This window comes from Temnothorax americanus, unplaced genomic scaffold (genome assembly GCF_048541705.1).
Source record: "Temnothorax americanus isolate GAGA-0224 unplaced genomic scaffold, ASM4854170v1 Scaffold2, whole genome shotgun sequence".
Lineage (NCBI taxonomy): Eukaryota > Metazoa > Arthropoda > Insecta > Hymenoptera > Formicidae > Temnothorax > Temnothorax americanus.
The window spans coordinates 7,979,745-8,007,412 of record NW_027509338.1 but is presented as its reverse complement, the minus strand read 5'-3'; the positions used below and the strand labels follow the sequence as shown (position 1 = coordinate 8,007,412).

Genomic DNA, 27,668 nt, shown 5'->3' with positions numbered 1-27,668 from the left:
CATTCGCGGCATGGCGCGACGTGGTGCGGCACGACGGGCGTAATTTGTATTTTATGCACGTAATCGCGGTGGCTTGGGAGTCCACGTACGTACATACGTATGCGCGCACCCGCCCTCTTATCTGCCCACGTTGATGCGAGACGGCGTTAACGCGTTATACCCCGCGCCGCCGTCAGCGGCTCGTAGCGAGGCGAGAGGCATCTTGATTACGATATGGGCGAGAGATTCCGCGTGCATTACGCTCCGGCTGATCCTTGGCGCCTCTCTGCCTCCAACGTCGCCTCCGTACCGGAGATGGCCGTACACTTCTCGATGTTCTCCTTTACTTCGCCGAGAAGTTAATCCTCGTCGTGACGTTTGCATTAATGCGACTATTTTTATTTCCCGAATGAAAGTTGAGGAATCGCGGGTAATCAGTATTAATAGCGTTTTTCACTGGCAGAACTGGTGCGTACTCAGTGCACATTAAAGCCGTTGTGTGTGTGTGTGTGTGTGTGTGTGTGTGTGTGTACACTGATTTAGTCTCTATAAAGTAAAATGCAAATATTTCGACTAATAAAATACTCAGTACATATTTTACCAAATAGTGCAATAAAGAATATTGAGGATTTTATGATTTAACCTGATTATATTAAACATACACTTTACGTTGGTTTGTGTACGACGGCTTTAGTGCATGTGCACTTGAGTGCGCACCGGCTCTGCCAGTGAAAAACGCTATAAGTCTTGAGTAACTATTCTCGTATGGTACACGCTGAAAAATTTTTTCCTCGCTTATTATCATGTGTACAAACAGCCTTTATATTAAAATGTGATTATTTACGTGTAGAACTCGCATGTTGCGGAATCAAATTATTTGACAACGTGTAATTTTGTCAGGAGAATCTTAGAAATCAATGTCGGAGTGATGCTCAGAAAAATGGAACAAACATATAGAGCGAGTAGCTGTGATGAATACGTGTATGGATTCTATGCGAGCTTGTTTCAAATCGGATCAAGATGGTTTAGACGCACGCATGTAAGCATGTTACTCGCACTGTGTGCTTCGAGTACGCGCGCTGTTATAGATTTACGATTCGCGTCTGCTGTGCGGCCGTACCAGTCAGTCCGGTCTGTCCGTCAATCCGTGAGTCATCGAACATCATTCTTTTACCAACAGGTCAAAAACAACATGAAATTTTTACTCAAATGTTAGCTTAGGACTGCCGTTGTTGCATTCTTCTCGGATCTGGCCTGTCCACTTAAAGGCGAATATTAATAATAGCTATTTTGTCCAACAAATGCGTTTTTCTTCTTCAAGACTTTTTTTATGGATTAAAAAAATTTTTGTGGTTCTTCTTTTTTTCCCTTCGCATCGAGAATTGGAGATACCTCTATCTTTAATCCACCATTTACAACTTCATCGGCCGCAACCACGCCTACGTCAATCGCTACAACGCACAAGGTCGGTTTAGCAATTCGCGCAGCGTGAGCGACTAAAGGACTCGTTTTCCATTTCACTTCTTTTTTCTCCTTCTCTCGAGAGCCTGGTGCGGCCTCGAACGACCTTCCCCCGTGGATTCCATCGGTATTTTCGATAGTTTCTCATCGAAATTTATGCTGTATTTATCCTTGTAGCTTTTAAACGCAAAATACCGGCGAAATTTATCGCTGCATTTATCTCAGTGACGTTCACTTACATGGAATGACAGATTCATTAATCCCTAAATTGATCGTAATTCCTTCGAGACAGTAACGTGAGGCACGGAAGCGCGATAGGACAGTAACCGCGCCGTATTACGCTAGAAGGTAAATGGTTATTGAAATCCAATTGTTCGTTGAATGCGGCGCGTCAAATCAAGTTTGCCTTGTTTGTCGCGTATGTTATGCACCACGAGGGATCACCGGCCGTTTCGACCTACACTTTAATTCCAGTTGTTCCACCTATCTCCTCGCGCGCGTCGTTCCGTTCTCCAGTAAGTGCGGCGTAAAAAGGCGCGCATAGCGCGAGTCGCTGCACGGAACAATGTAATCGTGAAGCCTGGTCGTACATCGCGCACCGTGAGAAACGCCGTTCGGATCAGGAGCCGCTCTTGGAAACTTCTGAACTATGCAAAAAAAGCTTCGCTATTAATAACGATCCTCGATCGACGGATACGTATGTCGCAATGAAAAAAGCGACTCCGATATTGACGATTGATAATTAAGGATAATAATTGTGTGTTTACGCGAGACATTCATGCCAGATGTGCCTATACGTCATTCTGCGTGTTACTAATCTCGGCCTCTTCGATTTATGCACGCATGCAAGCAAATCGCATTGTAGCGACTATATTTTTTTCTCTAATTTGCTATCGTTATCGATATATCGTTTAACTAAATTGTGCTGAGCCATTACAAATCACGACGAGATTCCGCGGCAGCCCAATTCCCTCTTCCTTTTAAGAGATCTTGGCCTTAGGGGCTGCACGCTGTATGTAAATTTTTTTTGCCTGCTTCTAATTCATCGATCCGGCGCGTCCCACGCGCGGACAAAATGTAACGGAGAAATTGTCGTGTAACGATCCACCCACGTCACGATCGATTCACGACGTTCCTCGTCTCCGCATTGAATACACATGTTGCCGAACAATGACAACGGTGCGTCATCGGCCTAGCATAATTTAAAACTTAGAATAGCGCGTTTAGAAAACTAATTGCCTCTTTCAGCGCTGCATATCCTTGAATGGTATTATCCTCCACGTGGCTCCTATATTCTACAAATTTCATCTGTGATATATGAGGAAAGAAAGCTAAAAGAACAGAGAGCTACCTTATCAATTATTACAGTCGATATGCCATCGTACTGCGTATATATAGCTGGATATTGCCGCGGTACGTAAAGCGAATTATCGTACATCGAGAAATTCTGCGGCCGTTTCTTGCGACCAGTATGGTCGCGGCGGTGATAATCGGACCGCAAAGAGCTGAACACCGGCCGCGCCGCGCCGTTATATTACGTCTCTCGGTACAGGCGCATGTTTGTGGCAATGTCCGCCCGTCGGGTAACTCGCTTTGGTCGGGCGCAATCTCGCGTGTTACGAGTTTCTTAAAATAGCGGCCCGGTGCTCCCTCGAATCTTCACGAATGCGTTTCTCTCATCGGCAGCACGTGCGGTGCACCGCACGTGACCAATCCGCGAATGCTTTCCTCGGGCTTGAGAGACCGATGTTCTTATCGCCACGCTATATAATCATGTATAAAATAAAGACGTCGCGATGGCGATGTAATTCTGTCGCATAGCAAAACGTAAAACTTGAATTGAGAATAAAAGCTAGGGAGTATTCGAGCGAAATACATCTTCAGAAGACGCAGAAATGCAAAATGCAGATATAAAACGATAAAAAAAAACTTATTATACAATTTTTATGTTGAAAGGCAAAAATAGACTGAGAGTCACTTAAATAATACATTTCCCGTGCCTGCTAGAACTCCCTTCTGAGGAAAGCTATATATAAACACTTATGTACCGCTCCCGGCATTTCCTCCGCTTCTCGCTCGAAGCTTTCGAAAGCGCGAGAGCTTTGCACTGTAAACGGCAGCTCCATATATTTGAAGCGAACGATCGAGTCGAGTATTTCTCAGAAATAATTCTTGGTTGCACTCACGTTACGCTTCCGTAGGTTGAGTTCCGTGGCCTCTAAAGAGGAAGCGCTTGCCATTTAATTTCAGACTGAATGAATGCACCTATATCATTAGCTTCAAACTATAATAGATTTATATCAGACAGATGAACGTATTAAAACATTTTAATAAATTTTGAATTAAATGCAAAATTGTGGCGTTAATAACCAAAACGCTTCAAACGACGTTAAATTACGAAAAATCACGATTCTAATAGATGTCGAATTATTTCGCCTAGACCTTCGAATTTGCGCTAATCGCATCTTGATCCGCAATCGCCGCGGAATCGGATCGGCCTACTAGCCGACTGTTTGTCGTCTGTGCAAATCGCGGAGGAAGGACGTTGAAGTAACCGAAGCCGAGCGTATGGTCGGCCGACCGACAGGGGGACAGAGAGGGGACGTCTGCGCGACGGAAGCGAGAGACGAGGACGGAGGAACGTGGAGAGCGAGCGGGAGAATTACGTTTCGTGATGGAGAGAAAGAACTCCCGGGCGGCTCTCGTGGGCACACGCCTCTCTCGTTCTCCTCGGTTCTCCTCAACGAGAGGACCTGTCTCTGTCTCGAAGCACCAGCGTTGCTTCAGTCGACATTTGGGAGACCCCCGTGATGCTCCTCGTGATCGAGTCCTGCCCTCGTGACCGTCGCCGTCGTCACGAGTCATGAGAGAACCTCCTGGAGGAAGCCGCGTCTCAGTTCTCGCGGACGGGAGCCGTTTGCCGAAACGTTTTAAAACGGAAATCGAAGAAAACGTGCCGGAGAATTGACATTCGCGCGATGATAATTGTGTTTTTATGGATTAATACATTTCAACCGAGTTCGATGACGATGATCGGGGATATTGGTCGAGAACTGCTTTCGAAGATATGTCATGTGACTCGCGAGTGGAAACTGAGTGCTTTCGATTGTCGTAAATATAAGAAAAATGTAGAGCCAATAGAAAAATAATGATTCACTAACGACAAGTCGATACCGATCGAGAAAGGACATATATAGTAAGACGAAGTATCATGATTACCAAACAATTTACATTCAAAAAATAATTTTGACGTTATTGCGCTAAGTGATAAAGACATTTTGGGCTTTCAGCGGTTAATGAAGAATTCTATACATGTGAATTCTCAAGCAAACTTAAGAGAACCCACGGACTACGTGAGAGAAATTCCGTCGGGATTAATGATAATTGCGTTGCGAAAGTGACAACGTGAAATCCGCTTCTCTGAGAAAAGACCAAAAAGATGCCGCGCAGCAGAGATGAGATTGACAATATGTCGCTTGGCGCGCATCATCTTCTTCACAGATCTTGCCGAGGCAAGGCTCACGCCAGTGGAATAGCTAAGCAACACAATCGTCAAGGTATGCCGTCGCAAAAGATCCCAAAGTCACCGGCGCAGGACTTCTCGAAACAGCGCGAGTTTAGCGTTTCCAGCAAGCTTGGCGTTGTCCTCGACAGGAAGCACAGCAGAAATAGCACGAGCTCGTGGGAGTGCAGCGACAGCGACAGCATGCACTCCTCCGAGATCGGGCAAAACGGCTGTTCGGAAAATCGACTGAGCAACTCGAATCGTGGCCTCGAACGAGCGTCGAGCGTAAAATTTGATGCCAAAGAGAGGATCAAAGGATCTCACGGAAGCAATCATTGCTCGCCGTCATTACGAGCTGCGAAAAGTTTCAAAAAGGAGAGCTGGGCGGACACTTTGCGCGTAGGATCCGTAAACGACAGAATCAAGCGGATGGAGAAGGGCTGGGACGACAGTAACGTTATCAGGACGCCGAAGGAACGCAAGTGGCATAGGATCACGGCGGAAATAGAGCAGAGAATACCGAGCGCGGACAATGGGCTCCGGATGTTCGGTTTTAAAAATAGCTGGGCCAATAACGCGAAGAAAGTATCGAAACGGAGTCGGCCGGGTCACCAAAGATGCGCGAAACCGATTCAGGACATTATCGAATGGGAGGAATTGTTCGAGATGGCCCTCGCCAGGAAGATAAGACGGAAAATACGGGAGAATGGAAAAATAGAGTCAAATATAATGAAGAATGTGAAACGTGGCGGAGAAAGTGGTCGCGCAAAGGACGAAGAAGAGTGCATGAAGCATCTTGAGGTCCTTCTGGAAAATAGAGTAACGCCGCAAATGGACGAGGTACGTTTCACAATGGACTCAAAGGAGATCGGCGTCCAGGCTGCTGAAGTCATCAGCCTGGACCAACAGAAAATAATTTTTGCTGATAGAAAATAATTAGAAAAATGTCGATAATTTTTATAAAACAAAGGTTTCAAAATAATATAGGATACACAAGAAATGGTTAATTTTTCTTCTACTACTTTGCCTTAAGAATCACTACGCCATTCTTTACCAAACTATTAATTTCAACGAAACAAATTGAGATGTTCTGTGTAATCTCGCGATTAGAGCATAAAGCTTCGTCTTTAACGTAATATGCGCCTTGAGAGAATCCAGGAAATTTCTGGCAAATTGTCATCGCGTGAGAGCGCGTGAAACGCGTTTAAAGGGCAAACTCGTAATATTCAAACAATCCCCTCGTTTAGGTCTTTGAAGGAGCGGCGTTTGCCGCGTATTCGCGAAACAATGGCGCGTTGTGCGCTACCAATGAGCCCCGAGACCTGATACATAGTAATGTATGTATACCAGGAAACTCACTGTCTGTCTTCCTTACCTGGTGGAACCGCACGAGTCACCGTTCGGCTCGATACGGAAATCGATACGCGCGAACTCGCAGCTGCACCGACTCGGTGATTCACGGATTTAAAGAGAATGGAGCCGCGGGATACGTTTAACTCTCGTTCGTGTAAATCTAACGATACACTAATAAACTGCCTAAACAATTATACAACTTCAATTAGTGTCTTACAATTATAAATAATAAATAATAGAACGCACTGTACAATTACTGATAACATTCGGTAAAACTCGCCAATATTGCCAATAAAGTCGTTTGTATTTTAACGCAGACGTTAATTGTTTCGATAAGGCAACAAATTGACGAAGCTTATTTCCTATGCCTCCGAGATAATAGGCATTCATGAAGAGGGACAGAAGGACACATGAAATGAGGGAAGATAGAAATAGAAAGGATCGAGCGAATGCCATTTGGATGTTAATGAGTAGCCGCAGTTAATGGTACGCAGGTCTGTTCGTCTGTAGTCGTAATACGCCGCGCAGCCACGCAATAAGACGTTTCATAACGATACACCGCGACTGACAGCCGCCGGTAGCGAGATCGTCGAGGACGTCGCCGATTCAACTTTTATCGTGTAGGTGTGAGCTGTCCTCGCTAGGTCCGTGTAAATTGCCAGCGGGGAAACTTCGATAAAGCTCAAGACTTATACATCGATCGATTCGCGCCGTAGGACGAGGAGCTCGCGTGACTGCGAAAACGAAGACGTTCGAGAAGAACGTATAGACAATTCAATTAACGTCACTTGGATCTTTGTTTGAATAAAATATGTACATTCGAGACTTGAAAGAAAAGCTACAATATTTGGTACCTTTCGATTGCACTTAAAAAAACTTATTAAATCGGCATGTTAAAAAAGATTAAGTACGCGAGCTCTTCATTTTCGTTCATGGCCTTCATGGCAAATCTCAATTCAATATAAGAAATATCATTCTTTTTTAAAGAATGCATTATAAATAATTCACGTGCGCTAAAATATGCTTGTTTCTTTTTAATATTGCACAGGCGCGGTCGGAAGAGCATCTGGCGCAGGAACAAGCATGGTTAACATCCGAGAGAGTTTGGTTATTGCATCGCGGAGGTTTTACTCCGGCCACAAGATGCGGTTCCGCCGATCCCGACACAGGAAAACTGAGGATCCGATTGACCACCTCCGGAGAGGAGTTGCTCGTGGACGAGGAGGATGTAGAGAAGGTATTATGATTATTTCCTGCAATTAGCTCTCGACTGCGTGCTTATTAAGCACGTTTATCGAGCAATCAAACTAAACGATTTGATCCGTTGTATCTCACGCGTCATTATAATTTATTGATGTTTGCGTCTGTTTATAGGCCAATCCACCTCAGTTCGATAAAGCCGAGGAACTCTCTCAGCTGCGATTTCTGAATGAATCATCCGTTCTCCACACGCTGCGGCAACGTTACGCTAGTAACTTGATACACACGTACGCAGGAGACAGCATGATCGTTATCAATCCGGTCGCGCCATTGGCGATTTATTCTGAAAAGGCAAGGCCGCGCTTTTGGAAGTTCACTTAAACTTGTACCACAATTTCTCGATGTAACGATTTGACTTAAATTATATTATAAAATTGTAATATTATTATGTTTTATGAAGGAGTTTAACAAATTTATTATCGATCTGCTTCAATGAATTTCGTATCTGTGTTACATTCTCACGCTTAAGATTCCTATCTAAAATAAATGCTTTCCGCTTCTTATTTTAGGTCGCGCACATGTTCCGAGGTTGCAAAAGCGAGGATATGCCGCCGCATATTTACGCCGTGGCGCAGTCGGCTTACAGAGGAATGCTGGCGACACGCAGGGACCATTCTCTGGTTTTCCTCGGGCGTAGTGGAGCGGGAAAAACCACGAACTTCAAACACGCCCTTCATTATCTCGTGCTGGTCGCTGGTACAGTTAATAAGGCGAGTAAAAGCATGAATGTGCGATACTATAGCACTTTCTATATAGATCGTTTCTAACCGAACGTCATGCCTTTTTACAGATATTGACGATCGAGAAGCTGAATGCGCTATTCACGGTTCTTGAGGCTTTCGGAAATAGTAGAACGCATATGAATTCGAATGCGACGCGTTTCACGCAGTTCTTCAGCCTCGATTTTGATCAGTCGGGTCAAATCGCATCGGCCTCTCTACAAGTGAGAAGAATAGATTTTTGCCTCGTGCCATCAATTCTCCTCTTACGTCGCGAAATGAATAATATTCTAATTTTTTTTTTCAAGGTACTGCTGCTGGAGAAGTCGAGGATAGGTCGACGAGCAAACGGCGATCCGACGTTTCACGCCGTTTACCGTCTACTGGCGGGCGCGGAGGGCGCGTTGAGGAAAGAGTTACACCTCACAAATCTAGTCGCCGAAAACAACCCCTTTGTCACGCCCCTGCAGAAGCACGAGGACAAACAGCGGGCTATGGTCGAGTTTAACCGTATCGTCGCCGCGCTCAGGATACTCGGCATCTCCGAGGCTGACGAGAAGGTCATTTGGCTGGTGCTGGCTGGCATTTATCATTTGAGCTGTGCCGGCGCCGTGAAAGCCGGCACCAGCTCGCAGAGCAGGTGGCAGTTTGCGAGAGTCGAGTGCGCGGAGAAAGCCGCCAATCTGCTGGGCACAACGGTGGAGGAACTAAGTCGAGTGGTGTTCTCCACGAACGGAGGGGGTGCCGGAACACCGAGCACCCCGAGACCGGCTCTGAGGACACCCAGCCCGACGGACCAGAGCAAAGACGTAACAGGGCTTGACGCGCTGGAGGGACTTCTAGTCGGACTCTACTCGGAAGTCTTCCATTGTGTCGCGGCTCTTATTAACAAGTAAATAGATTAATAAACTCATTTTGCTCGTTCAATAATTTTCGAAAGTCGTAAAATATTTCTTCATTCATATTATATTTTATATATTATTTGAAAAGATAAAGACACTGAGATGACTTTTGAAATATTTTCTTGTAAAAGTTTAAATTTTTTATCAAAGCGTATAAACCATAAAAATTAACTTGTACAAAGTTATTAGATTCTTCATTAGTTTTTGATCAATATCTGTTAGTAATACCCTTGTCATTTTTTAGATCCATATCATCCGCTGTACATACAGTCTCATCTTTGCTGCTGTGTGATTCGCCAGGTTTTCAAAATCCTGCCTCATGCGGTCGACAAACCGGTGCAACCTTCGAAGATCTTTGTCACAATTATCTGCAGGAACGTTTGCAGTTACTGTTTCACCACACTACGTTGGTAGCCCCAAAGGATAGGTACGAAATATGAGGAACAAATTTTCAAATTTCTAATCTTTTCTGAAAACATCAGAAGTAGCCTATATTATTCATATTATTCAACGTTATATTATAAGATTAATTCTCATTTATTCTTTATATCATTACTACATAAATATTACGGCTATCTAATTCGTAAAAATTTATCAGATACGTCCAGGAAGGCATCGATGTAGATTACGAGGACGATTATGACGAGGAAGGCATTGGATCGCCTCAAGGTTTGGTTTCTCTCCTGGATCGCGGAAACTCGCAAAGCGCGACGATGTTGCGAACTAGTCAAAGCGATCTTAGCGGCAGCAGGCAGATGGAACGAAAAGGATTACTGTGGCTGCTGGACGAGGAGACCGTATGTCCTGGAGGCAGCGACGAAACCTTCCTGGATCGACTATTTTCTCATTACGGAGACCGAGGTAAAATTGATTCCTATATCGACATTTATGCTAATTATGAATTTTATGTGTGAAAACAATAATATACATAAGATACATCGTTGCTGTTACAGATCACCAAATGCTTCTTCGAAAAGCGCCGGGCAACAATCAATTCGTTTTGCAACATCTACTAGGAACGAATCCTGTACTTTACACCGCGACCGGTTGGCTTAAGGCTACACGTGAGAATCCTGTCGCCAAGAGTGCCATTACGATACTTCAGGAAAGCACAAGGTAACGTTGCAGTCTTGTTTATCGAACACTTTTCCATAACTAATTAAATAAATTACTTTATTGTATTTTTATGTTATTAAAATTCTAGAGAACATGTAAGCATGTTGTTCGTAAGTGCTCGGGGTGCTGGAGTTTCCGGTGCTTTATGCGGTTCTATGCCGGGACTCGAAGGCTCGCAATCGTTGAGGCGAGCCTCGAGCATACGGAGGACATTCACTGCCGTAAAAAGAAAGAACGTTTGTCTACAAGTGAAATTCACCGTAGTGAGTATTAAGGCCTTTCTGGGTGGCAATTTGAATTAGTACCGTTTCAAATTTTCGCTCCCTTTATTAGCGAAATTTCGATTTTGTTTCGAATCACTCTTGAAATATTCGCGGCATCGATAAGTCGATCTATTTCCCTTGCCGCTATTTGCGGATTGGTCGACGCGGTGTCAAAGATCAGACACAATTATCGTGTTCCATAAAACATTATCGCAAGGCCGCACAAGCGTCGTGCAAGCTAGCTTAACGCGAATTGACCTTCGCCCCGAGCGAGACGCGAGATACTCGCTGAAAATGTTCGGTGAAATCTGCGTTACGACGTTCGGATACTACCTTGTAGTGTTGCTGATTTTTCTCTTTCTCGGTCTCTATCTAGTAAGAACAATCGAATGATTCTTTATTTATCTCGCTTCATTTATACATCTCCGACACATTAAGCGGAAAAGTACAAGCGTTAATTGTCTCCAGGATGGCCTCGTAGAAACACTACGGAGAACTCGCGTCAAGTTTGTGCACTGCCTTCTGCCTCAACATAACGCCGGTTGTACGGACAACAAGAGTCTCCTCTCCGTGAAATCGAATCAGAGCGAGGACAGCATTATTAATGTGCCTCTTCTACGATCTCAGGTAAAGTTATTATATTATTAAATCCTTTAAAGAAGAGGGTAAAAAATAAAATCTTACAAGAACAATGAGACATCAGTTTCACATTATCGGAGATACTTTCCAAGCACCGCTTTTATAAAGTTTAATTAATTTCACTAGTATTTTATTATTATTTTTTTTTAGATTTAATATCGTATCTAATGCACACATATTCCGACATGCTTGTACAGATTCGCGGGAGCCAGATAATCGACGCTGTCCGCTTACACAAGGTTGGATTCCCGAAGCATATGTCTCTAGGCGAGTTCAGACGTCGATTTGGACTGTTGTCAAGCGACGTGAACGCACGGCCCGGAAGCCCCGTGACCGATGAACGTCGCGCCGTGGAAGACATGCTTCTCACCGTCGATGTCGATCCCGCGTCCTACCGAGTCGGTCAAAGCCAGGTGAGTAAACATTTCTTCGAGAACACGCATAACTCGGACTTCCAGCATAAACGTAGAAAGTTAGACGCGCCATCAAAAATAGCGAAAACGTTATTAATCACCTGTGGAATCTGCATCGAATAATATCTATTGCGAGAAAGTTTGTTAAGAAATTTATCAAGTATGAAATGCTTCGTGCTGAGTACACGATCTCTGAGAAAAGATAAAAATGTGACAGAAGTTACTTAATACGAAAAGATCGCGGTAAAATAAGGTCGAGCGGAGACTAATAAATAATTTATCAAATCGTTTATGTCGGATGGTGAGAAGAAGTGGTACGTTAACGATCGAGCTATACACATAACACGAGGGCTGGTAGAAAGCCATGATGTGTTCTGTACCTCATAAGCTTATCGTCTTATTATTCACGAAATCGTGACATCCCGTATGCCGCGCGCACACGGCTTTTTTTTCTGACCGCCGGCCGGAGTATAATACCCGCTTTCTAATAGTTTTACGACCCGAGAAGCTTATAAATTTTTACAACGCACCGAGCGCAAATAGCCGTGCAGTTTCTGGCGCGGTGAAGAAGCGACGTCGTTTTACGGCGCGACACGCGCAGAAAAGCGCTTTCGTCTCGCAGCTCGAGACGACGTGTCAACGCACTTTCGCTGACCGGCCAAGAAGTCGTTAATGGAATTCAGAAGGGAAAATGACGGCCGCGTCCATGGGCGTTGTGCAAATCATCGCGGCCGACGCTTCCGCGAGCCGATAATTGTTCTCGTCACGAAGACGATCGAGCATCGCCGCCTCGCGGGAGCCCATCAACATCCGTTCTCCGGAGCATGACTAAACATTCAGACCTTATGGCTTATTCAAAAATATATATTTATAAAGAGAACATCATCCTTTCAAGAAGCTACGTTTCTGTTTAAAAAAACACAACGTCGTTAATCGCGAGTTTTATATTTGAACAAGAATTACTTTCTACTTCGATCTTGACTCCAGTTCTAATAATTACATTATTATCAGATCAGTATTATTTTAAGAGCTCGATTGATAACGAGGTATGAAGATATCGTGTTTCACGTCAGGCTGAACATAACGCCAAGATGAGAATTTACACGAAACAGTGAAAATTAGGGAGGAAAGGAAAGGAGGTGGAGTTCAACGAGGTCGCACGCGCTTATTCTTTCGATAATTTCGCCTGCGGAAATGCGCTTTCCACAAGTCGATGACGCGCCGTCAGATCGTATTCTGTGTTACAGGTGCCGCAATTCGAAATACTCACTCGCACACCTTCATCGTAACCGATACGATTTCTCTGTACTTGAATCGTGAACGTGCATCGGGGACAAAATCAAAAATAGTTTTTTTTGTTAATAATTTTCTTTACGTTAGAAGAAGCGTTATATAAAGTTGTATATAAACGTTCCGCGATTAAACGATTTTATCGGTTGCAATAAAACAAATTAATCGTTGTCATAAATTTCTCTCGCTTACGCGTGGAAGTTTTATGGAAAGTATAAATATTTGTCGTCAAATCGGCAATAGGTAACAGTGTCTCGTCGCACCTGTTAGGTTCGTAGATTTTTACGGGAAAGGACCACAAGCGATCTGTCTGTTTGTGCATTTCACCAGCTGTACGTGACACGCAAAACCAGCTTCGCCGGCGGAGCTTCGCGCGGCTTTCACTTTGCAGTGCCCGTAGCTTGCGGCGCGGCAACTCGCCGCTTCGAAAGGCAGACTTTATGTAAATTTTACGCATAAATTAAGCGACGTACTGGCAAACGCACTTGGCACGCGATCCGAATGCGCCATTTCCACCTTGAGAGAACAATGTCGGTCCAGATTTCTTTTCCCGTTCGTGTCGGCGCCTCAAATTCGTTGTTCCGAAACCCACGACTTTCCGATTTCGCGGGATCTGCACTTGTTCCGCTCCTCGTCGTACGTTATTCATGAACACGTGTTGACGGAAAAAACTATCACCTAGGAAGTAGCGTTTCTTCCAGAACGAGATCGTCGTTGCAGGACGTTTTACTGCAGAATACGTCGGATGAATTTAAAGTTTCTGCGAGAGAATTCAAGTCATCATGTCGCAGTCGGTATTGCGTTGGAACTTTTTAAAAATATGCCCCGTGCATTCTACATCATTATTGGCGTATGAATGCCATTTCATAGGGGAACATGTCACAACAGTGACTCGCGATATTATTTTAAGAAGGTGAAGTGCACGGTGTGATGGCCGTCGCGCGAAACAGGCACAAAGCGATATACCTAAAACTGACTCTGTGTGCATCTTTTATACGAGACGATCAACCGTTAACTCCGTTTATTCGAACGACTCGTTGCGCGCTGTAAGTTATGCGGCGGTCATTTACCTCTGTGTCTGTGATAACCATATACACAGCAGAAGCTCAGCGAGGCTCTCTATGACGTATATCCATGCATACGTTACCATAAATACGGCCATTCTTCTCGAGCTTTCCAGATTTTTAACAGCAAGAGATATAAATCAGATTTATGCTCCAGTAAGATTCAAACTGAGATTATATTTTTAAAATCGATGCACGCGAAAAATCCCAAAAATGTGCAATATTAACTCCTAGATTATATATCATCTAAAGAAAATCACGTTTTTATTATTTATCACGTGTTTTGTATAAACAAACGTGTCTAAATATATCTAAACACATTGCGTGCTCCGAAACGATTTATCGCAGATGCATCGTCTCGAAAACGTCAGGACTATGCATCTAACGTCGCACTAAAATATACACTAAAATATTAATTCTATTTCGCGATTAACAATGTAGCGTGAATTACACTTATCGAAATTTACGGAGGAAATTGTTCCTGGATTATGTGCATTATCGCGTACACGCCGATTTAGGTTCGTTGACTTTTGCGCGGCTCGCCGCGCATCGTTTCTCTCTTCCAGTCTCTGGGCTCCTCCTCCTTTACCTTTTACCTTTACCTTGGCCTTGCCTGACGCCTCGTTTCACCTCTACACGAAATCCCCCGTCTGTCCCAAAGAAACGGATAATACAAAACACTTCGACCAGTACCATCTGTTTCCTGCAGTTTGTTAAAACATTTGCCATACTTGCAAATTGAAGAAATATAATAAAGTTCAATATATAAATACAGTATTTGAAGAAGTCATACAATCGTATTATTTAAAGATATTCATTTATAGACAATTATATATTAATAAGTTTTCTTTTTAGTTTTTATCATATATTCTAAAGTTCATGAAATTGTTAAAACTCGTAGAACAGTATAGAAAGATGAATCTCATAGATCTCTCGCTTATGCGATGATATAATCTATTGATAATTATACAAATGCTCGCGGGCAGAATTTGAATTCTAAATAGTCCATTGAACCAAGTCTTACAAAAGAAATCGAACGTAACGAATGTCTGAGTGTGCAGTATGCCGGAATTTAAACGAGATAGTGGCGAGTGTCCCAGAAATCGCGCGTTCCACTAAAGAAGAGTCACGAGCTCGTTTATCTAAAAGAAAAACCGAGAAGATGCTTATATATTAATGGTTACAAATAAGTCCACTTGAAAGTCTGCTTGAAGATATATTACGTATCCTCGCGTGTGAAGCGAATTCATGGTCACGCCGCATGCCGAGAAAGAAATGCGAATTAAATGTTGACGACGCAGGTTGAAGTCATCTTCATCTTTCATAATAAAGGTCTTACGCGCGCTACTATTTCTCTCGCGCAACCTACGTTTGTAATCCAAATGGAAAGTCATCGCGCCCATTTCATATGGATGCGTACGCATTTACCGCTTCCTGATTCCGCAGAAGCTTAATCGGAACAGCTGCAAACTATCGACGTCATGCCAAGTTGTGTATCGGCGCCGGACGAATCGCCGTACAATCTAGTTGCCTGATCTATAATATCCGATGTTCCGACGAGCGATTTACAATACACGTGCGCGGCCTCTTTCGCGATACCAACGTCGCGAATATTTTTAACAGAGGACGAATATGTTCCCAGAATTTTACCAGCACTAGGATCTATCATTATCTTTGTTACTTTTTTTTAAATTCCAAAAGTGCATTTCTCATTTATATTGTAAAAAAAAAACGACAATAGAGAATCCAGTATTATATGATTGTCCGATCGTGAATATATCCCGAGAGAGGGAAAAAAAGCACGCTTGTGACTTTCTCGTGGCCCACATACAAATTGCTGTACTGGTCCTTAAGTACTGGTTCGCCAATCCATTTGCAGTTTTGCACCGCGAAGATATCACAGGCCTCCTTACATCTCGTTCGGCCTTTCATTTCTTCCCACCTAAGTGCACCTGCACGAGATGCAACTTTTTAAAAAGAAATCCTCGCACGTAACCGAGAGATTTTACGAAAGCTTCTCGGAAGAAACGACCTAATTACTGAAAATAAAACCCCTCCCAGTGGAAACTTTGCACGAAAACACGGAAGTTGTTAGGATCTAAAATAATACGACATGAGGGATTAAATTACACGCATTACTTTATCCGTGACATAACGACGTTCGCGCGGAGGTGACATTTCCTGGAACGTTATAATTACGAAGTACAAATTACACGACCGTCAAATAAATCTCCCGTCATTTTAGAGGGTGTCTACGTACAAGTCTTTCCTTGCCGACGCCGTGGTCGCCTTCATTTCCCGTCATTGCCAGCGCAATCGTCTGGTCCGCTCGCAGCGTTATCGCCATGCAAGCGGAAAAAAAACCAGAATGACCGGGAGAACAAGGTTTTTCCATGTCTTTCCCGGAGTTACATATCCCGCCCGAGGAAACGGTAACCTCGCTTCTGTCTCGATAGTCTGTCTCTACTGCATCGCGTATAGCAGCCGGTTACCTGTTCACGCGACGCGAAGAAGCTCGGTGGTCTCGCGACTGCGAGTCCGCGAATTAATATCCTCTACGCAACATCGTTGCATTAAGCTCAGCTCTTTCCGGTATATCTGGTTCGTAATACATCTTATTTTCCCTTCTCGTCGGGGCTGTAATTTCCCGCCGTCGGTCATGGCAGCCTTGTAATCATGATGAACTACGTTTTCCGTTTCTAAGCGCGATCCTCGATCGTTTTTTTTTTTAAGACTCATTATCGTCCCTAGGTACCCTTTCTTTCCAAAATATAAAGAAAACGATATTTTCAAATGCGTTTCTTGTCAAGTTTCCCGAGAAAATAATCAAACTGTGAATTTACGACAGGCATCAATGTATTTTCGGACATAGCGTTATTCAAGTCGATCGTGTCCGTTTAAACGTACGTCACGGTTACCGAAATATTCGGCGCCAACGTTTCCATGGCGGAAGTGCGACCGTTGCTGAAACGCGCGTGCCTTCGATTACTGCGTGTCTCGAATCTCGAGCGATCGGCATGCCAAGTAATTCCGTGCGAGGCGCCAAGTGGAAACGGCGCGAGCGTGCCCTAACTTCGCTAGAATATTGATTCTTCCGAGCAAGTACCGTACAATTAATGATCCTTTGTGTGCGCGTACACGCCATAACGATCGTATTACAACGTGATCTAAATTAGCGAACACTAATTTAGGCTAGGAGCTGATTAGCCGATTAAAACGCAGGATAAAACACGCGTGCTAGATCATAGTAAAACAGTTCAGTTGATCTAAATAAATCTACAAGTCAATCCGCACCATTTAAAATGGATCTGTTCGAAAATAATATTAACAGGGTTATCATAAAGATTAAATTTTACATTATGTAATCTTTAATCCATAATTTAATACAAACCGTGTAAATCGTACATTTCAACGATTCACCGATAAAAGTGATAAATGAATTAAATCATCTCAATTTTCCTAGCCTTTTACTATCGTGGAAGAGCGAGATCCATTATATTTATGTACTACAGCTTATCTTGATTACTGCAAATTACGGGTAAAACACACGATATAGACGTGCATACAAATCTCACGTAGCTCCAGAGCGCATTTCAACCGACTATCAATTCGCACTTGGTAGTGTTAAGGGATTTTAGTGACAGTAGACTACTAATCACGATGTACACCGATGGAGAAACGCGATTAGTTATCCAACAAGCTTGCGTGCCTAGGTCAGGTTCGCACGACAATCTCGGCAACAAGCCAGATCGAGATCGCGGAATCTATCCTGCCACCCACGATCGACGCTCTAATGCGGAGGAGTAACAAATTAAATCCGGTATCAACACACAATAGTCAATATATGACTATCTTTACATATCTCTTAACAAGTTTTCCGAATACACAAATTTCATTCTAATAATATTCGTGTGATACATCATGTTCTTTATCATTATTTTTTTTTCTTATCCTTTTTTCAATTTTTCAAAAAATTCATGTTACAGGATGTTTGAAATCTTCTCGACGCTAATTGTGTCATCTTTATATTCGTTATTCTGAAAGCATTTTTATAGCTTCTCGAGATTAGTTCAGCTAATTTAAGATTCGTCAAATATCAGAAAGAAGAGGGTGACCGAAAAAGCTACCAGCGCGATTAAATGTCGAGCGCGTGTATCGCACGTTGGGTGCATCACACCGTCGAGTTTTTCACACGGCTCTATTTTCCCTTTGTCGGAAAGCGGAAACGCTGCATACCGCGTTCTTCAGCATCGCTCAACCTCGGCGTCGTCTGCGGAGCCCCCGAGTCGGGGTCAGATTCCTTATTTCTACCCACCCCGTGGTTAATTGCGACAAGCTATAGACGTAACTTCCTCGTGCTTTTCTTTCGGCCCCTGAGAAGAAACGTGGCTGCGAGGCAGCGGCACCGGCGGCATCCAACCGTTAATTGGCCCGGCTTATCGCGCGTAGGTGCTCGATGTCCTTCCGATAAGGCTCGCGGCTCGCGTTCGCCAGGCGCGCGGAACGGACCGCGCGCATTTACGAGACAGATCTGGATCTCGGTCTCTACTTTCTAGAAAACTAATTGCTCGTTAAGTGTATTACGATCAAATCAGACATCGGTCATAAATACAACGCGGAATCGGGTTCTTTTTCACTTTCCGTATATACGCGTGTGGATATAGGTGTTTTGCGACATAATTTTCTATTTATCATCAACTTTCCCAATGGATATGATAAGATTAGCATAAAATATGATATGTATATATTTATGTTCATATTTATGACCGAATTATTAGGTCGATAAGTTTGCAAATTATATTAGATACTGTGCTTATGTTATAGTATGAGACTTTTCGATCGTTTTATCGAAAATTTTCCAAATAAAGATGAATATACTTTTCAACTTTCTAAGAGATAATTGCCGGTTAAAAAAATCACACCGCGATGAAATCAGACGTGCGACGAGCATAATGCACGAAACGAGTTATTTTTTACTTTCTTCTTTTACTCTCTATGCTTCGGGCGAAATCGTTCGAGCGGCGCAATTTATAAGCTGTCCTTACTTCACTCTTATGAACGGGAGCGAGGCGTAAGAATGAAACGTTACGCGCGAAATGGACCTTGATAAGACTTCGGCCAAAGAGGAGCGATAAACTTTACGACGATATGAATAATCACGAGCGCAGACGCCGGATTCCGTCCCGATTAAACAAAAGTACGTGGAAATGTCTGATGGATCGGAAAGAAGTTCGCGATTTCGTAACGCGGCCAGAGCTCTTTTCTCTTCTTATGTGGCTCCCTTCTCTCGTCGTCTCGTCTCGTCTCTCCTTTCTCCCGTTCGTCAGTAGGCCAGCGGACATTCTCGCCGGCCGCTTTCCAACGCGCTGGCCGCGCGTCTGCTTCGAATTTCTTCGCCGCAGCTATATCCCCGCGAAAGATCTATCGATTCGACGCGACGCGACGCGACGGACGAACGGCGGAGATGCAGGGACCTTTACGTGTCCGAGGCGAACGGCCCCACGTCCCCGTTTCCGCAATACGTTCGAAAAATTCACGGGGCCGGCGCGAGCCGGCGAAAAGGCGATTTCCTGGATTTCTTGTATAAATCGTGAATTCTCACGTATGCATCACGCGGCCTACGCGTGTTCTCTTCTCTGCAAATTATTATTTTACTCGAGTCTCTATTCGCGAAGACTAACCGCGGACGTTTCGCCAGACGATTTCGTCGAGGAGGAGCAAATCGAAAGGCAAAAAGCGAGCGGGCGAAATGGGAATCGCCGAGTGCCTTATTCGGGTAGATAAGAAAACAAGAGAGAGAGAGAGAAAGAGAGAGAGAGAGAGAGAGAGAGAGAGAGAGAGAGAGAGAGAGAGAGAGAGAGAGAGAGAGAGAGAGAGAGAGAGAGAGAGAGAGAGAGAGAGAGAGAGAGAGAGAGAGAGAGAGGCCTGCCGGTCCGGACCGGTCCTCGGTCCATTTGGCAGTGCCTCGATACTCCATTCAAGGTCCACCTGTCACGACACACCAAATCTCCAATCCCTTTCCCTTGCACTTTCGAATCCGTGAAATTTTCTCGATACCATATCTCTCATGCATATTCAAACGAACGCGCGTTATAACTGTTCACGCGAAGATTATAGCGACAACAAAAACACTCGGAGTCGAAAGTCGGAACGTCGAAGACCCATAATCGGAATACATTAGAGAGTCAATATTATTCATCATTTGCGTAATCGCACGATTTTGATTAATTGAGTCGCTCCTCTTCCGACACCTGAGATTTATTGTATGATATCTCGCGGTACAAATGTGCCGGTGTGTCGTTGGCGGGCAGCAGGGGACCACGTACGTGTTCGAATAGATTTATGCATGTGTTGGTGACACATCACCTGCATGGTGGGGACGAAATGGAGGGACGTGCACCTGATGCGGAACGAGCTTTCCGACGATGCGACGACTGTGCGACCATGCCTGCAGCAGTTCGCGGTTGATCTCGGTCGAGATCGAGACGTCGTCGGACGACGACCATCCTTCGGCCTTGACATTGCGCAGCGAGCGCGAACGAAAGGGTCGTTTTTTTTTCGCTCCGGAATTGTTCGCGGAGTAACGCACATGCGTTTCTGAGTGCGCGTGCGTAATCCCGGTCGATCGTTCTGATGGTGATCGGCGGAAATGTTTGCTCAAGATAAATAATCAATTGTTTAGGACATTCGGAGAAAAAGGTGCTGTCAGCGTTCGACTTATACGTCCTGCGTTTTAAATTATGAGAAATGGGGTACAAATATTAAACTATGTAAAATGGGGCACACAAATATTCTCAAATCTGTAATTCGCATTGTTGAAGTGCGATTCATTCAATTCGTGTCGTTGAACTTTCGGTACCGGAATAATAAAGCTACTTATTATCGAATCTGCTCAAAATTAATTGCAGATTTTATAATACCTCTTGTTCTCGTAATTATTTCTTAAGAAAACGGTGCTTCAGAGGAATTCCTTTATTTCGCTGAATATACCAAACGGTTTATTATAATCCCAGTAAAAATTCACGAAGGTCAGCGAGGCGCGACGTAGGGAAGCACATACGTTTTGCGCTTCACAAGCGAAGTCTGTGGAGCCGAGGGAAGAAGAGAAAGAGAGAGGGAGAAAGAAAAAGAGAGAAAGTCGTCGATTTCTTAATTAACCTGCGAGAGAAAGAGAGGGAGAAAGTCTATAGCCACCGGTACCTGTTAGCTTCGATAACGGTAAACGTCATCGACTTGGAAGTAAAGCACCGAGCCGCTCGAGTGCTTTCTCATTGCCAAACGACGGAGAGATGCCGGTATTACGATCCTGTACAATCGTTACAGGAAAGTAGTCGAATTGACCCGCGTGGAGATCCATCGTGGTCTTTACTTTGTGGTTTTGGCCTTTGCTTTATTCGAACGTAACTGCTTAAAGCGAACACTTTGACCTGTCAATATTTATACAGTTTGATAATATTTTCTCGATTCTCCAATTTTCAATTAATCTCTATAAATAAAAATTGTACAATAGATAATTTTTTCGAGAAACGTAATTATGTTTTCGCGAGTATGAGAGACACATTATTACGTAAAAAATGCAAATAATAAAAGCAAATGTTATCTGGCACGCAGTAAATTATACTCTTCTTCTGTGTTAATGTAATTCTGAGAGCTATATAGCCGGTTTATATCATTCTCACATCTGGTCAGCGACTACCATCGAATCATCATTGCTTTTCGTCGTCGATATCGCTAATCAATGAATACCGTTCTGAGTGGGCTTTTTATCTGCATACAAAGCGACAGTGTGTGTTTCGATTTAAGACGATGAAGAAGAGAGGACACGGTTGACGTAATTTATTTTGCATATAATAAGGTTCTCTTACCAGAGTAACAGATTTAAAATAATCTTCAATATATAATTTCCATGTTTACTGATTGGCTCATTCGTGTAACGGTTGCTTTATCTCGACGCAGGAAATATCGTCTCACTCGAAATTAATGAAGAAGGTATTGCAAATCGTAAAAACTTCTTGTAAAACTTCAATGCGTGTAATGTTTAAAGACTTCAACGTTTCGTTTCTGTCGACTTTAGTACAGACATTCGTTTAACGGGTGTTTTATCTCGAAACGAAGATTTGCATCGTCCCGTCATGTAATTAATGGGAGGAAGACACGGTCGGAATTGCCAAATGTATACTTTACACAATATCTCTGTTGCGCGTTTAATTAACCAAGTTACAGCACATTTAACGCGCGGTTTCTGCATTTATTAGCGTTTCTCGACGATCTATTTATTTCATCATAAAATACGTAATCTACAGGTATATCAGAAAATTAATATCTAACAAAACTTCTGACAAATTTCAAGCCATAAATTGAGACAATTTAAATTAAGCAGAATACAATTTCTTCATAACAAAGATTAAATAATAAAAATTTTAACAAAATAGTAGTATAATTGAAGAATAATGTAAAAAGTAAATAGATTTTATTTTACGTTATCAAAAATTCTCGTCAGTTTAGGTAAAACTTCAAGATTTAATATATGTATCTGTTTCGTCATCATCTGTCTTTAGAAGTACGTAAAGCACTTCGAAATCTCTCTTTCACCATAATCTCAATACCGCTTGTCTCAAAAAAACCTCTCAATATAACGAAACATTAAGAGAATCTCTCTCGCTGTTACGCCTTCCGGTTTATCTGCCGCGTCTCGGGACGAAGAAACGCGACATACCCCCTTCAATGAAAATGATAAGCTGGCAAACTCGAACATTAACCGGCTGTATCTTCCTGCCAGTTGAGAGTTGCAGGCCGATGCGTTCAACCGGCTTCAAGATAATCTATACTCCTTTCCCCCTTGCCGGTCCCCCGAGATCCTCTCCCCTTTATTTCCCTCACTCCTTCATCCCTCCCTTCTGTGTGTCGTATATGCCGTTCTCTCTTTCGCTTCTTCACTTCTGCTCTCGCAGTCGGGTGCGCGTACACTTTTACGCGGCTCTTTTACGGCACTTAGTCGCGGCTCGTTCTGCGCGCGGCAGAGAAGAGAAAAAGCCCTCCACCAAAAACCATTCATCTCGCGACGTCCGCAAGTGCAGGAATTGTCGCGGTCTCCTTGATGGCAGTGATCGAGGGTGCGATCTCGAGTTGGCGACAAGTGCAGCGAACGATCTGGCATTGACGATAAGCCAGAAACTTTTTAAGTACCGATCTTTTCGCGTGTGATTAAATATATCATTTGCAGATCTTACGTTACTTTATAATTGAATCCGGCGTCTCGACAAGCCTATGAGTGTCCGGCCACACATCGTTCGTACATGTATGTACGAATGCGCGAAATAATGAACTGCTTCATATCGCGCGAAGAGATTGCGAGGAACACGATTTGAAACAGTGCTATAATTACAGAGGTGAAAATAATAAATATAACGCTTGTTTACAGATGAGAAGTGATTGTTTATAAACAAGAGATCTGTCTATAAGCAATCTTTGAAGTAATTAGTTCAAAGCTAAGCTTATATAACTGTTTACTGTAATTTATTTTCGTCTCATTGGCTTGTATCTAATAAAATCAAACGCTCAAAAAATGTGACTGATTTGAAAATTATAGACATGTACAACATGATTAATTCAAAATTGATGGATAGAAGACTGTGCTTAATCGATATATAATTAGAAACATTGTGGTAATATCAAAACAGATGCACGTATTTCGATTTCTTGTCGGAGATTTTATCGAAGCCAATATACTATAGAAAAAAAGTGAAGAAATACCATATTAAAAATTAAGATACTTGCGTTGATGTGAAAAAAAAAAACAACATACGAAGGAGCCGCAAAGTTAAGTTTTTTAGAAGACGTACGAAACGCGTACATTTACACGTGCTATTTAAATTTGTTTAAATAAAAATCATTAATTTATTCCCAATGCGTCAGAAAATTGACTCAGGAGTGCGTATAAACAATACGACGAAACAGAATGATTTATTAATAATAATAATAGATGTTATAGTAAGAATACTATAGCAGATACTAAAATTGAAGCACTTTATCCCCGCGATAAGTAACGACTTATTCTTTCCCTTATCGAATTTAACTTCAGGTTTTCATCATGTTCGATAAGGTATCTAAGTGCGCGGTCGGCGGCAGTGGCTCGCCTTTAGTTAAGGCCAAGAGCAGCCCGAACGTGTCAAAAGCGTCACTTTCACCCGCCAAAAAGCAGAATCAATCAAATCGAGCGACGAATCTCGCGATTGCTCCGGTCAAATCATCTGGAAAATCGCCGATAATCTCGAAAATATCCATCAAGATGGCCCATGACACGATTAATTCGCCGCGTCATGGCTCTAACAATTCGGATTCCTCAAAGTCCCGACTTACGTCGCCTTCGAAACCTACAACAAAACGATCCCCGAGCGAGACCCGACTGGATACGGCAAAAACTGTCTCATCTCCTGCGCGCAGCAACGACAAAAAGAAGGTTTGCAAGTCGGTCAGCTCGTCTCCCTCGTGCACGATATTAGAAGACAGAGCGTTGCTGAAGAAGGGTCTCACTTATACGCCCGACAAGATGCCGGCGAAGCCTGAAGCGCCGCAACGAAAGGGCACCCTGGATCGTTCGGTCAGCTTGAACTCCGTGTCCGCGGACAATCAAACAAATCCCGCAATATCCCCACGATGGATTCCAATTCCGTTGGAAAGAAGATCGGCGGAGAAGGGAAAGAAGGCGGAATTATCGCGAAAAAGTCTCACGTTCATGAACAGATCTACCAGCCTTTGGAACGTTCAGACGCCGAAAGTGGACTATAATCAATGCAGGAAGTCTTACGGTGCGCCCGCGAGGCTAAACTCGGTCTCCAGGCCGAGCAAGATACCGCTTCCGGCGGCTCGATCTACCGGTCTCGGCCGATCTCTCGCCGATCTATCGCAAGTAGATCGCGTCGGAGAGCCAGTTGGCCAGATGATTAGCTTCGAGCTCGATCTCGACGCCACGTCGGACGAGCGTATCTACGAAAATTGTCGCGAGACCCTTAATCGTACCTTGAAGCTGAGCGCCTCGAGGATCTCGACGTCGACAAGTAACCTGGAAGAGAGAGCCGCGCGATTAATGGCACAGTTAGAGGACGACTTGGAACCTAAGGAGACGGTCGTATCTTTGGATGTCGTGGATGTCACTCCTCCCTGTAGAACGGAAATTGTCTACGAGGATCGAGAAACCCTGCACGACGACAAACCTAATCTTATCGTAGAGAGATATAACTCTGAGGACAACAAGAGTAAGGAAAGTCCGAGAATTAACGAAGAATTAAAGAAGAAAAAGACGATGATAGATATTTTTAAAGATAATACAAAGTTGGAAGAAAATTCAAAGAAAAAGGAATATAACCGGATCAAGAACTGTGAGAAGCCGGAAAAAATTACCGAAAAGTCGAAGAGAAGCAAGGAGACTTCCATTCAGGAACTGAGGCGTAACTGGGAGAGACAGAGTAAAAGTAATCAAAATCCTGATGCGAAGACGATCTACGTTACGAATTCCGGGAAAACCGTCAATCTGTCGAAGACGGCTCAAACCGGAAACGATGTCGTCGATGACGCGCAGGAGACAAAAAGGAAGCAGTGTGTTGGCAAGAAGGCCAACGATATCGAGCATCTGGTGAACTTCTTCAATTGCAAAAACGCCGAAGCCTCCAAGGAATCTTCGCGGGAAGTTTTAATTAAGGCGAAACCCGCGGACGTTCTTGTCATCGAAACGCCTGCCGTGAAGAAAAACGAGTCGAAGAGTGCGAACGAGTACAGCGGGTACACGTCGGATGGAAACAGTTCGGAAGACAGCGGCCACATAAGCAACGAGAACGAGGTGGAATGGAAAGAAACTATTGAGAATCAAAGTCAGAAAGAGACGAACGATTTCAAGGGACGACAGTACTTCGATAGGATCGATCGAGACGACGACGTAAAGCTTTTCGACTCGACGATCGTTCACAGACTTGCCGAACCGGAAAAGAAGAATATTGCCGTTAACCGGGGAGGTCGTTTGACGTCTTGCAACGATAGCAGTGTTGACTGTTGTCAAATCGATGACAAATGCTCGGAAAATGAACGACAGGTCCGTCTTAAGTGATTATAGTACAATCGTTAACTTTAAATACTGATAGCTCCCGGTAATTAGAAGATTGACTAGAGAATTATGACGCGTCGGGTGTTTCGCGTGTCGAGTATTGTTCATCATTTATATTGCGGAAAGAATCGCGATTTTGCTGATTGAGATAATGATAATGCTAAGAGATCCGGCATAACAGCATAGTCATCATTAAAATTAAATTTCTGTCTTTAATTAATATTTTAATTTTATATATAGATCACTATATCACTATGTTTTCGAATAATCAGAGTCTCTTGAAACATACCAATTATTTAATAATTCATAACGATGCATAACATATATAAAACTGAAAGTAACTTTGTCAACATAACTGTTAATATATCCACTATTAGTTGCATAGTCTTATGTAAAACCATATCCTCTCTAATGCAATCGAGATCTCGCGGTACATGATGCGCCTTTACGCTCTAGAAGTTATATGTGTTTATCCTTCATTACCGCATACGAGATGAAAGCTGAAACTATGCCATGCATATTTTAATATTTATCACCGACCCTGAACTCGGGTTTAATATGCAGTTTTTTTATCCGTATGTACGCAAATAGACAAAAGCGCATTTAATTAAGACGAACTTAATGATAGAATGCTAGTCATGGCTGGTCTAGGCGTCAATTAATATTAATCGATGAATAAATCGACGGCTGCATCTATTCTTGTTCGCAGATATTCTTCCGATCGGGCACCCTGGAACGATTGGAGGCTCAGAGGGACGAAAAGCTCACAGGCCACATCATTCTGCTGCAGGCGAGATGCAGAGGCTACTTAGCGCGGCGCAAACTCAACACTTTGAAAGTGGGTCACTTATCTCTTTCCGAATTGAAACACGCCGCATGACCGTGGTTAAAATTTAGAAAGAAAGCTTTTAGTCGCACGTAAGAAATTACAAACAAATTGCAACTTTCCCTCACTTTACTCGATTAGTGTAGAAATTACTACTCTACGTTTAAAAATTGCCATCTCACTCGTACTAATGGCTCTAAATCTACAAAGGATTGCGCGTTTATAGAGATCCCCGAGGTGTTTAATCTGGCAACTAATCTGGCAACTAACGAAAGAAAGAGCGCGATGGATATCTTCGCGCCGTTTAGGCTTTCTTAATAATAATTTATGACGCTTCAGCGACCGTGTGTATTAATGACAATCCGGATCGAATCGTAAATTAAATTATCTTACAGCTGCAAGATCTTGCAGTGCGATGCATCCAAAGGAACGTGAGGAAGCTAATGTCCGTGCGAGAATGGCCTTGGTGGAGATTGTATGTGAAAGTCGCGCCCTTGTTGAACGTCCATCGGACCGAAGATCAACTAAAGGCGCGAACGGTGAGAGAGAAAAATATTTTCCATATAATACGTACGTTCTCCATATGATCGATCTTAAATACATTTTTTTTTCTTCATTTCAATAGGAAGAGCTCGAGCTTCTCAGAGCAAAAGTGGAACGCTTGGAACAGGAACGCAATCACCTGAAGCATGACAACGACAAGCTGGAGGCGAAGGTAAGTTAACGCGGCGAGACCATCCAACATGGATACTCATTTTTAATTGCGCAATATATTTTTTCT

The 27,668-nt window shown here is 43.3% G+C and overlaps 2 protein-coding genes across 7 annotated transcripts in view; one reads left to right on the top strand and one right to left on the bottom strand.

The window, feature by feature from the left end:
- LOC143896823 (uncharacterized) overlaps positions 1–27,668 on the bottom strand; it is a 116,367-nt gene that overhangs the window by 47,044 nt on the left and 41,655 nt on the right. The gene's annotated exons all lie outside the window — the stretch shown is intronic.
- Positions 1–27,668, top strand: part of LOC143896816 (unconventional myosin-XVIIIa) — a 46,993-nt gene that overhangs the window by 12,488 nt on the left and 6,837 nt on the right. For 3 of the 6 annotated variants that reach the window (XM_077404872.1, XM_077404875.1, XM_077404873.1), the window contains exons 6-19: positions 7,347–7,535; positions 7,673–7,849; positions 8,068–8,268; positions 8,349–8,501; positions 8,586–9,169; positions 9,424–9,606; positions 9,778–10,040; positions 10,133–10,295; positions 10,384–10,558; positions 11,027–11,185; positions 11,395–11,610; positions 26,771–26,899; positions 27,283–27,426; positions 27,513–27,602. In XM_077404872.1, the coding sequence (XP_077260998.1) occupies positions 7,347–7,535; positions 7,673–7,849; positions 8,068–8,268; positions 8,349–8,501; positions 8,586–9,169; positions 9,424–9,606; positions 9,778–10,040; positions 10,133–10,295; positions 10,384–10,558; positions 11,027–11,185; positions 11,395–11,610; positions 26,771–26,899; positions 27,283–27,426; positions 27,513–27,602 (2,826 nt within the window). Of the gene's footprint in view, positions 1–4,181; positions 5,786–7,346; positions 7,536–7,672; positions 7,850–8,067; positions 8,269–8,348; positions 8,502–8,585; positions 9,170–9,423; positions 9,607–9,777; positions 10,041–10,132; positions 10,296–10,383; positions 10,559–10,837; positions 10,934–11,026; positions 11,186–11,394; positions 11,611–22,962; positions 26,050–26,770; positions 26,900–27,282; positions 27,427–27,512; positions 27,603–27,668 lie in introns of those variants that run through there. The other 3 variants (XM_077404876.1, XM_077404879.1, XM_077404877.1) reach the window with 3 other exon arrangements.